The sequence below is a fragment of the Microtus ochrogaster genome, linkage group LG2, assembly GCF_000317375.1.
Source record: "Microtus ochrogaster isolate Prairie Vole_2 linkage group LG2, MicOch1.0, whole genome shotgun sequence".
NCBI classification, from domain to species: domain Eukaryota; kingdom Metazoa; phylum Chordata; class Mammalia; order Rodentia; family Cricetidae; genus Microtus; species Microtus ochrogaster.
In genome coordinates, this window is record NC_022028.1 from 29,901,588 (window position 1) to 29,913,661 (window position 12,074).

The 12,074-nt window shown below is 42.7% G+C and overlaps 1 protein-coding gene across 1 annotated transcript in view; it reads right to left on the reverse strand.

Moving 5' to 3' along the window:
* The window catches only part of Col4a3 (collagen type IV alpha 3 chain), a 124,807-nt gene that overhangs the window by 15,438 nt on the left and 97,295 nt on the right, over window positions 1-12,074 (reverse strand). Inside the window, exons 35-42 of the mRNA XM_005360037.2 lie at window positions 10,000-10,098; window positions 9,136-9,225; window positions 8,705-8,844; window positions 6,461-6,587; window positions 4,469-4,549; window positions 4,028-4,126; window positions 3,335-3,382; window positions 77-262 (exon numbers count right to left, since the gene is read on the reverse strand). Of these exons, the coding sequence (XP_005360094.1) occupies window positions 77-262; window positions 3,335-3,382; window positions 4,028-4,126; window positions 4,469-4,549; window positions 6,461-6,587; window positions 8,705-8,844; window positions 9,136-9,225; window positions 10,000-10,098 (870 nt within the window). The remainder of the gene's footprint in view (window positions 1-76; window positions 263-3,334; window positions 3,383-4,027; window positions 4,127-4,468; window positions 4,550-6,460; window positions 6,588-8,704; window positions 8,845-9,135; window positions 9,226-9,999; window positions 10,099-12,074) is intronic.

Consider the following 12,074-nt stretch of genomic DNA (forward strand, 5'->3'; position numbering starts at 1 on the left):
AGAAAATGAAACGAGACAAGAAGCTCTGAGGTAATGTGAGGAAGACAACCTCTGATGTCAAATGTGACTTTCATACCTGGACTTCCTCTTAGGCCAGGAAGACCTCTGTTTCCTTTCGGGCCAGGGACAATTGCCCCAGGTAGACCTGGTGGTCCTGGGAGTCCACTGATGCCTGGGGGTCCTTGAGGTCCAACATCTCCCATGGTTCCCTTCCTGCCAGGAAGGCCAGACAAGCCTGGAGCTCCCTTGTCTCCTTTGACACCTGCAAAGAAGAGAGCTCTGCTATATTCAGCGAGTCCGGTTTGAGGACTACTGAGAACTCAAAAACAATGGCAATGGGTTTTTGATCCTACTGCACATACTAACTTTGTGGGAGCCTAGGCAGTATGGATGCTCACCTTACTAGACCTGGATGGAGGTGGGTGGTCCTTGGACTTCCCACAGGTCAGGGAACCCTGATTGCTTTTTGGGCTAACAAGGGAGGGGGACTTGATCGGGGGAGGGGGAGGGAAATGGGAGGTGGTGGCAGGGAGGAGGCAGAAATCTTTAATAAATAAATAAATAAAAAAGAAGAAAGCTAGGTTAGGTTTATAGTGTGTGGTTAGCTTCAGTAATGTAGGCACTTTCTTTGAAAATGTTTAAATTAATAATTTATTTGCCTTTTTAGAAAAGAGGCTGAAGAACAAAATTGTAGGTCTTCCTTGGCCTAGGTGTTGATCTAGGAAAAATCACTATACAATTACTAATCTTTGTTGTCTTATTTTATTTGGTGTGTGTGTTTCATGCTTCTGTGTCTTATTTTAAGGAAAATTCTCTCTCAGTGAACTTAGAGATCACTGATTTGTCTGGAGTAGCTGACTACCAAATTCCAGGGATCTGCATGTCTCAGCTTTCTGAAGTACTGGTATTGCAGCTCCTGCACGCTTCATGCTGACTGAGCCATCTCCAACTCTTTCATTGCTTAATTTTAAAGTCAAAATACACCTGTCATAGCTCAGTTCTTTAAAAGATACATTTAGTTAACATGGAGACAAAAGGCACAATATAAGATCTAAGCTGTCATGCAGATGTAAGCCACACTCATTATTTGGTAAACCTTTATAGTGACATTATTTATTTATAGATAATTCAGTAGAGCAGAGAAAAGTGAAATGTCAGGGTAGTGATGTGTACTTGGAATTGTTAGACACAGAGAAGTTATACTCCTGCTCAGTGTCCTGATTAAATCTTCCCCACAGCCATGATACTGCATCCAGGAGGGATAAACATAATAAGAGTTGTGAAAGACGACCCCAGAAAGATCACAGCTTAGTACCAGGTATTATTTACCATCTCAGCAACCTTCAACAACTCTGCCTCGACATTCCTGGATCAACGATGTAGTAGGGATTGAAAACAACCTCTCCTTTTCCCATCTCTGTTTTTCTTAAAATTAAGAAATGACTTATGTATTTTATTTTTTTGTGTATGGGTGATTTGCCTACATGTGTGTATGTGTTCCATGTGTGTGTCTGGTTCCAGAGAGGCCAGAAGAGGGCGTCAGATCCCCTGGAACTCGAGTTATATTGGTTATGAGCCATTATGTGCATGCTAGGAACTGAACCCATGTCTTTTACAATAACGGCAAGTGCTCTTGACATCTAAGTCATCTCTCCAGTTCCCTCTGTGGTATTCTTTTTTTTTTTTTTTTTTTTGGTTTTTTTCAAGACAGGGTTTCTCTGTGGCTTTGGAGCCTGTCCTGGAACTAGCTCTGTAGACCAGGCTGGTCTCGAACTCACAGAGATCCGCCTGCCTCTGCCTCCCGAGTGCTGGGATTAAAGGCGTGTGCCACCACCGCCCGGCTCCCTCTGTGGTATTCTTGAGAGGAAATGCATGACTCTGGAAGTGAGGGTGAGGCCGGTGACTGGAGGAAAGTCGTGGGCAGAGCACTGTTGGAGAGTAAAGACCCAGGGTGATAAAGAAAATGAAACTGGTGGATGCTAAGCTGTAGTCTATTGTGTGTCCACAGCCTGTAGTCTATGGTGCCTGTAGTTTATGCTGGTCAGAAGGTGGTCAGAAGACTTCAGCTTGTTTCTGGCTTTGTAGCACTGTCTGTGTTTGGCAGTGACCTCACACACTCATATTATGGATTTTCTATTCATTTTTTGTTGAAATGATTCCTTATTGTCTAATATGAGTTCTTTTAAGCATATTGGAGAATAAACTAATTAAGCCAATCCCCATACTCCAATTTTCAACTAACTCTTCATGTTTTGTTATCCCAGAAGCATTGAGGCACGTGATCATTTACATGACTGGACTGTTATTTTTAATTTAAAGCTTTTTTTTTGTCTAAGGTGTGATTTTTTTTGAAATTTTATTTGCAGTCGAATCCAAAGTAATGCAAATACAACATTTCCTCCCAGTTTTGAGTTTAGCCTAACAATATGAACAGAAATGTTTCCTTTGCCTACAACTCTACTACAAGACATTGGGAGAGGGAAAGGCCCTATGCTCGTCAGAGTTGGAAGGCTCTGGAAGGTGCATGAATACTGAGATTGACCAAAAGGACAATCAAGTCATTAAGAAATAATGGGAAAGAGCAGCTCCTGTCTCCACTCCAACTGCAGCCCAGTCCAGTTCCACATCAACCTGTCCTTTGCGGGTTCTCATGACATCATTCGTTATGAATAAAGTGTAGTAGATGCTTGAAACACTCCTATAGACAAGGCTAATAAAGACCACTCAAAGGTACAAATGATTTGCTGTCTCTCTTGGCTTCTTTCTCTATAAAATGGAAAAGAGATCAAAGAGTCTGTTTCTCTTACGACATTAGCCTGAGAAAGGCATGCCTGCAGTTGGTCAAAAAACATGCATAGACTTTGAGGAACATGTTAGATAAGTCGTCATGTCTCAGGTGTTGAGAGAGGTACAGCGTAGCCCTTGACAAACCATAGCATGAACCCCAAGCTCAGTGCAGGGGCTGGAATCGCAGTGGGAAGGGGCAGCACTACCATTGTGTCTCAACACAGGAAGGATGCTCAGAGGGAAACCAGCTCCCCCTGCATCCTGTTAGGAGTCAAGTCACTGAAACAACCAACTAACAACAACAGCAAAACAAAGATATACAAATTCTTTTTATCTTTACAAACTTTCACAGAGGGGAGATCCCCAAAGCCAAGTCACAGCTTTGGATTCCTTCCTTCGTTGTGATAATAAACAGTTTTAATTGACTACTAAGACCAAATACTTAATGCCACCATGAGGGCATCTTTCACTTGTCAAGTTACATTGTCTGGTAAATCAAAAACAGAGAACTAGATTCAGTTAAGGTCAGGGAAGAAGAAGTGCCTACCTGGAACACCAGGGCTCCCTTTTGGGCCTGGATGGGCCCCCAGCAAGCCTGGAAGAGGTAATTTGAGTATGTCAACATTCAATTCATCTTAGTACATCATATATATGAAGGAAGTACAATTGGTGCATGCTGAGAATGTGTTAGAGACCATCCATTCTACCAGCGAAGAATGGTTTGAGTCACGTGGAATTAAAATGTTATTAATAAACCAGTGGATCAAATGTTAAAAGTAAGGGCCAGTGAGGTAGCTCTGTGGGTGAGGACTCATGCCTCTCAGACTAACGACCTAGAATCAACCCCCTAGGACCCTTGTAGGGTAGGGATAGAATCAGCTCCTGTGGTTCATCCTGATTTCTACATGGCACAGCATGAATGAACCCTTACACATACACGTGTGCACACAGAGTAAATAAATGTTGGGTTTTGTTTTCGTTTCCTGAGACAGGGTTTCTCTGTGTAACAGTCCTGGAACTAGCCCTTGAAGACCAGGCCTGAAGCTCACAGAGACCCTCCTATCTCTATCTCCTAAGTGCTAAAAGGCATGCACCACTACCACCAGGCTGTTTTTCTTTTTTTTTCTTCTCTTCTTTTTCCTTTTCTTTCCTCTCTCTCTCTCTTTCTCTCTCTCTCTCTCTCTCTCTCTCTCTCTCTCTCTCTCTCTCTCTCTCTCTCTCCCTTTTGCAGAAGCTGTACCTGTTTCTCCCTTTTCTCCGGGTGGACCAGGAATTCCGTCATGGCCCTGGTTACCTCTCATACCCATTGGTCCAGGAGGTCCTAGGAATCCTGGAGGGCCTGAAACAAACAGAAGTCCAAACCACATCATTGAAAAACATGGCCTCTTTCCTTCTATGGCCTACGGTGAACGCCGGGGAGATAGGTGGAAAGTGCTCAAAGGTACTGAGTTTTCAGAACCATTGTTTGCGTAACTGCATAAAATTAAAAAAAAAGTATGCCCAAATTAATACTCTCATGAGATGATCACATGGTATTTTATACTGGTAGATATGTTGATTTAAAAAGTGGTGTTTTCAACCCCACTGTTGTGAATCCTATGGGAGCTGTTAGACAGTCTAACCTCAAGAAGGAAGTGTGTTTTCTTCAGGCAATGGGACAGAATAAGTTTTAAAATGAAACCTGGAGGGCCAGTGCTTCCTGGAAGGCCTGGGAAGCCCTTCTTTCCTTTAGGACCCAAATCACCACCAGGACCCGGATTCCCTGCAGATCCAGAGAAAGGGCAGAGAAAAAGAACGTTGAGATGTGAGGGGTAGTTCCCTCGGCCACTGAAACAGCCAGTTCCTCCCATCAGCCATGCTCGGGCAGCTCTCACAGACATTCCTGCCAGGTCACCTCAGACATTTCTCCTGGGAAAATCACATAGGTGTCATCCCCTTCATATGTTGAAATCCCGACACCCCAATACCTCACAATGCCATTGTATTTAGCAATACGGTTGTTAAAAATTGGGGCTGACAAGATGGCTCAGTGGATAGAGGTGCTTGTGGCCAAGTCTGACAACCTGAGTTTGACCCCAGATACAATGTTCAGTATCTGACGTGCTGCTAAGATCAGGAGCCAACTGCCAAGCTATTGAACGCCTCAGTGTTGGAAAATGTCAGTTAAATGCTATCTTTATGTAAGTCTGCAGTTGTACCCAAATAGTTCAGCAAGTTTTTTGTTTGTTATTCAGGTTAATTAAATAATTTTTTTCTTCCCACTTTTCCTTCCTCCTCCCCGGGCTGGAAATTGAACCTAAGACCTTACATACGTGAGACAAATGCTGCACTACTGAGCTTCATCTCTAGCTGAGCAATGGTTCTTAATAAAACAAAATTAAAACCGGCTATAAGGTAACATGGACATCAATGTCTAAGCCAGATATAGGCCAGGCAAAAAATATTTAAAATAACACTACAGGTGGAATTATATTTTCCCCAAATTTATACATCAAAGTCCTAACCTCCAGTACCACAGAATGCCATTGTGTTTCCTAATATGGTTGTTAAAAATTGGGGCTGGCAATATAACTAAATGGGTAGTGATGCTTGCAGCCAAGCCTGACAACCCGAGTTCGATCCCCGGGATCCACAGGATGGAAGGGATGCACTGATTCCCACAAGTTCCTATCCAAGTTGTCCTCTGACCTCCACATGCATCCTGCAGTGTACACATACCACACTCGCATGCAATAAATAAATAAATAATGCAATTTTAAAAAAGTTAAACAAAAGTGAGGATTGCAGCCCAACACTTGTGGCATCTTTGTAAGAGATTAGGGTGAAAACAAAAGGGGGGGGACAAAAATGGTGGCTCTAGCCACACCCCAAGGTCTCACAAGAACGAGCCTTACCAGCATTTTGGTCTTACAGTTCTGGCTTCCAGACTGTGAGCAAAAAGGCTTCTGTTAAGCTACCCAGTCTATGCATGCATTACAAGTCCTGCTAGCTATGTTATTCTAACCTAAGACTGTGCAAAAAACATATCATTTCAGGCTTCTTGACTGAATTTTTTGAGACAGAACTTCAGATGTTTTGATTACAAGAGCAGGTGTTTAGGTTCTGGTCCCCTTAACAGTAAAATGAGGCTGCTTCTGATTAATTAACAATTTTTAGTGCAGTAGAATTTGAAGTTAAAAGTTGAATCAAAACAGTTATAGTATGTATGTAAGCGGAAGCTGTTCATTCCTTCCTGGTCACCCAGATCCGAAATATTCACACAAAAACTATATTAATTGCAACACTGTTTATCCTAGTAGTTCAGGTTTCTTATTAACTAACTCTTACATCTTGAATTAGCCCATTTCTATTAATCTATGTATTGCCACTAGGCTGTGGCTTATGGTTCCTGGCATGTTTCTCCTTCAGCAGCTACATAGTGTCTCCCTGACTCCGCCTTCTTTCCTCCTCTATCTGATTGGAATTCCCACCTTACTCTATTCTGCCCTGCTGTAGGCCCAGAGCAGCTTCTTTACTAACCAATGATCATAAAACATATTCACAGCATTTAGAGGGGAACCCCACATCAGTATACTTCAAAAGTAGCTTTCTGTTTACAGAAATGGTTCTAAAAGGTAAGGGGCACCCTCTCCTCACCATTTCTACCTTTCCAAATTGTAAAACTGGGGCTCACCTGGGTGGCCAGGACTTCCAGGACTCCCAGGGGCTCCAGCAGGTCCAGCAGGTCCCGATTGTCCAGGTGGCCCAGGTGGGCCTCTCTCTCCTTTCTTTCCTTTGTCACCTGGCAATCCTGGATCGCCCTTAAATTCAGTCAAACACCTTTTAAGTTCTCATATAAGCAGGACATGTGGTTAGGAGTAAGTAAGTTATTCATTTATCAGTCCCTGCTGAGTGTCTGCTACAGGCCAGGACCCTGAATGTATGGGACTAGGTTAGCTGCACATTTTGTGAGGGCCAATGCAAAATGCAAGTGTCGCTCTCTCTCTTTTTAAAGACACTGAGAGGGTTTCAAAAGAGCAATAGTAGGACTTTTAACCAAGATGGGGTCCTGGACAGCATGCGGTCTATGTGACGACAGACTGCCCATATATGATGCATACAGCCCCTGCCTTCATGGACCACAGAGGCCAGCTGGGAGTTAGGTATAAAAAAAATCACACAAGTAGGAAATTACGGAAACTGTGCCTACTGAAAGGGAGTAGGAAACAGGCTAAGCAGAGAGGTGTCTTGCGGATACAGTGCTTAAAGGCACATGTATGCATATCGCATGTTTAAAAACATCCTTTCATGGATGTACTATTCACCACGCCTGTATCTCAGATTGATGATACTGCAGAACATGCACGGCTGATGGTGACTTACAAAGTTTCCATCCCGCTAACTGGAATGTATTATCTTCTTACTGCAACTCCCTAACCCGCTAAAAACCAGCCTGAGGCCAACTGAGAACACTACAGGTTCTGTGTGGTTGTTACCTGCAAAACTCTGAGCTTAGTCAGAGCTGGTAGAGAGCCGAACAAGAATCCAACCAAATAGGACTGCTCTTGGAGAAAATACCCCAGTGGAAGGCATCTCCCTGGTTTTCTGAAAACCAGTTAAAATAAGGGGGAAAATTGTGCTCCAAATAATGAAAGTTCCTTTTCTTGAGTCTTTGTCTTGCCTAAAAATTTCCTTCTCGTTTTGACAATGACTACCGCAGATGATGGAAATAATAACAGCAACGGTTCTTCATTGCTGCCTTGAGACAGGGTCTCATGTGGCTGTCTGAGGCTGGCCTCCGAGTTGTGTGGTCAATGGTGACCTTCACCACTGCTCATCCTGTCTCTGTCTCCCAAGGACTGGAATTGCAGGTATGAGAGAAAGGGCTAATCTCCTGGCCTGATAGAGATGACATGTTCTGAGAGCTTTAACCCTTGAACAGCTGACAAAAGACATCTGTTTCCTTTACAAAAACATGCACTCAAGGACTCAATGTCCAATTTAGCAGATTAGAGAGTCTCTCGGGGTGCTGCAGATTTCCCCAGGGAGGATCAGAGTCCCATGTTTAGAAGCTCTGCTTACTGGAATGTCTGTTAATGACTCTGTACTGTGCAGCTCTGCTTCTTAGTGTTAAGTGCAGAAAGAAAGACTGGATGGAAATAAACCTAAAAGAGCAACCAAGCCGCACTCAAACATCCAGTTGCTGCCACACATACAGTGTTTTATTAGCCAGCCTCAGTCTGATGGAACGTAAACCCGGAGAAAGATCACTGCAACTAGGCAACAGACTTCTGTGCAATGACGTGAAAACATTTCAAAATCTGCTACCACAAGGATACATACATACAGGCATCTTAGGGTCTTGTTTACCTTTTAATGATGTTGTATAGTTATTTTAGTCATGCCTTTTAGTATATATTAATAAGACAAAGAATTTTGCATGTCAAATGTAAAAGTTCTGCATGAAAAAAAAAGCAAGAACAAAAATTTTATATGAGATAAAGCCACAGTTTGTAACTGGAGGAAAGAAACCCTGCCCTATCAGTTTCTGTGTGCCTGTCATCACTGCCCCCTACTGGGAGCACACTTAAACTGCAGGGATGGAGAAATTTCCCAAATTGAGAGCATGAGACAGCCTTAGCTTCAAAATAGGAATATGTTAAAAAAATCATAACTGCCCGAATGTATAGAAATCTCTTGTTTTCTCTTCTGCCCACACTGAATCTGGTCATTTAATCCCAGTACTCAGGAGGAAAAGGCAGATGGATCTCTGTGAGTTCAAGGCCAGCCTGATCTACAAGAGTTCTAGGACAGACTCCAAAGCTACATAGAAACCCTGTCTCAAAAACAAAAACAAAAGCAAAAAAAAAAAAAAACCAAAGAAACAAAAAGGACCTCCACTTTTGCCAAAATGTAACTATTTCAGTGGTCTATATACCTTTGGACCCTGTGGTCCTGGCCTTGCACCTTCTGAATGACCTTGTTCCCCCTTATCTCCTTGGGGACCACGACTCCCTGGAAGGCCTGGTCTTCCAGCTAGACCTGGTAGTCCCAAAGTTCCTTTTCTCCCTTTTGGGCCTGAAATGAGAACAGATACAGGTAAAACAAGTGAAGGAAGAATCTTAAAGTATCCCATGTATCCCAAGCATTAAGAAGATGTTTTTCACAATTCTGAGCTATATAATTTATGATTATTATAGAACATACGGAGATTCTTATCACTCATATCTAGACCTTTGTCTAAAAGCAACACTTAGTAACATAAACTTTCTATTAAACGAACAAAACAAAACAATCGGAAACACAGCATGTCTACAGTTTGACTTGTCATGAGCTCAGTGGCTCATAATAGCAGGATCACAGTGTTACCTGGCACACCCATGTTCCCCATGCTTCCCGGCATGCCGCCTGGCCCTGGTCCTCCAGGATTCCCATTGCGTCCTATGTCTCCTCTAGGGCCTTGAGAATAAACAGAGTCACTTACGACCCAGCTCCTGGGCTCAGCACATATCTTCTGCTCGCATGAGTGGACAAGTACAGAATTTTCTATTAAATGAAAAACTAGAACAATCCAAGATATAGAACAATCTACAGTTCTGACTTGTGAGCTCGAGGGCTTGTCATAACAGGATAATAGGATTAGCTGGTGCTCCATGGAGTAGATAAAACACCTAGGCTAGCTGGCTAAGCTAGCTGCCCTTTCTCCTTCAGCTAAGGCTCCCCCTAGGACTGGAGACTCAGAATGTGGAAAACTGGATAAAGCGAGAGTCCCATTTTTAGACCTGCTTAGAGCCGTCCTAGGACCAACGTCAGCAGAGGCTCCTCTGACCGACCACACAGCAGTATCTCTCTGACAGCAAACTGAAGGGCAATTGCCGTCTAAGTCATCTTGCTATTGGGGTTACTGGGAATAGGAGAGTACTTTAATAGCTTAAAATTACTTCGCAATTTACAAAAGGAAGATGCAAAAGTGAAAATGACTAGAGCATTAATTAATTTTTGTTGCTGACACATTAAAAATAGAACTTTGAGGGTGAAAATGGAACCACATGTGAGTTATATTTTAGGCAGCCAGATACCAAACACCTTCTTTTTGGTTTAATTTAGAGTAACTTTCTCCTGGAACACTTTCAGGGTAGAGTTTATGTTTAGACAAAGTCTAGAAGTATGTTCATTACAGTTCAGTCTAGGAAAGCTTAGAGAATGATGTTTTTATTGAAGAGTTAGCCTTACCTGGAGGGCCTGGAGGCCCAGGCAGTCCCTCGAAGCCTTTCAGACCTGGTAACCCTGGAATGCCTCTGTCTCCTTTTTCACCCGGATTTCCTACAAATCCTAGAGTTAAAGAGAAAATTTTAAAGACATGTGTCAGTTGTAAAGCATTTGTCTAAAATTCATGAGGCCCTGGGTTTCACCCGGTGAGAAACCAACTGGAAGCATCTCAGACTCACTCACATCCTGGTCTAAACTGATAAGCTACTGACATCAAACATTTATCAAGAGCATGGGGAAGCGTGGGCTTCTGGCTTTTTCGTCTGCTTGTTTTTTTAAGAGGAGCCGAATACACTAAGATGTAGGAAGTATTAGCATAGCATCTGCTTTGAGACAGTTCTCCACCAACGATGGCAACTGTCATCATGAGATGCATTGCAGGGATGTTTAAAAGGTTGGAGTGTAGCTCAGTAGTAGGTCCCTTTCCTAATAATATGATGAGGCACTGGGTTCAATCCCTAATGCTGTAAACAACCATAAGATATTTTAAGATTTAGTAGCCCAAATACCTCTTCATTTTTTATAGTCAAACAGTATACTGCCCAATTCTTATATAAACAATTCTACCCTCAGTCCATTTGTTAAGCTTTACTAGGCATTGTGTAGGTCAAAGACCCTGATGTGACTCATACTGTCACTCAGCAGTAGTACTGAACGTAGTCTCACATGGCTAGGAAGATCGCTAATGTTCCAGGACACCCTTTAGTCCCTAAAACTTGACTTTGATTGATTTATTCCCCTGCTTATTTTTATCCACAGATACTCTTTTATCAGCAATCCATTACAAACTTCCTCAACTGCATGGAACATTCTCCAGCCTCTCCTTGGCCTGGCTTTGTGCCTTTTCCCGCATACACACTTACATCCTTGTGGATTTAGTGTCTAATTAACAGACAAGTCTGGTGCTGTTTGCTGGAAATAAACATAAGTCACGCTCTTCTTCCCAGGTTTTCAGTGCTTAATTGAGGAGACAGCCAAGCAACAGGCAATTGCTGCACAGTGAGATACGTTCTGTAACGCAGCTGGGCACCATAGACAAAAGGGAGGCTTCCTGGAAAAGGTTCTGTTTTGTGGCTCAGCTTTGAAGGCACGAAGCTAATTGGATGAAGAAAGTGTGGGATGAGACAGGATTTCCAGACTAGATAATAGTTTGTGCACAGAAAGGAGTGGTGAAGGGGTGAGGTTGTCTCCTCCTTCGGTTTTCCATTGATCATCATCTAAGAATGTGTGCTGTTCAATGCCTGTGTTTGCTCTTGCCTGCAGACTTGATTTCTATTCATTCATCCATGCAAATGCTTATTTTAGATTTCACTCAGTATCATTGTTTGTCTCTCTGTGTAGTTGTGCGCGGGTGCTTATAATGAACCTGTGTGGGTGTGATTGTGTTACTGCCTGTGTCTGGAGGGCAGGGTCTTTCTTTCAGTCTTCATGTGGTTCTTCTCTGAGGTCTTTAGGTTGACATGGCAAATACTTTCACCACTGGAGTTATCTTGAAGGCCCTGGCTTGATTTTAGATGGCTAGAGACCAAAGGATGGTTTGTAAAACTGTAACAGTATAACAATGTAAATTATTAGAGGGGTTATAAGAACAAACAAAGTCAAAGAAAGTGTACAATAGAGCCCTCATGAGGCCCACAAAGCCTAAGATTTACTACTTGAATTGAAACAGGGTTGAGGTTCCACTGATGTTTATTTCCCCCAACTAAACTATAAGTTTCACTGTGACCAGGAAGCTGTACCTATGTATTCAGAATATAATAAAATGCCTAACACAGAAACATTAAAAAGTAATATAGACTTGGCATGTTTCTGGAGGCAAGATTTGTACACAGCATAAGGAGGTTGAGTTCTTTCTATCACTCATTATTTTTAATTTCACATATGAATACAATGTTTCTAGATATTATACACCACTCCTTCTCCCTTACTTCAACAACTACTGGATACACTCCTCCCTCCATACCCCTCTCCTGCTTCCTCTTCTTTCTCCTCCTCCTCCTCTTCCTCCTCCTCCTCCTCCTCCTCCTCCTCCTCCTCCT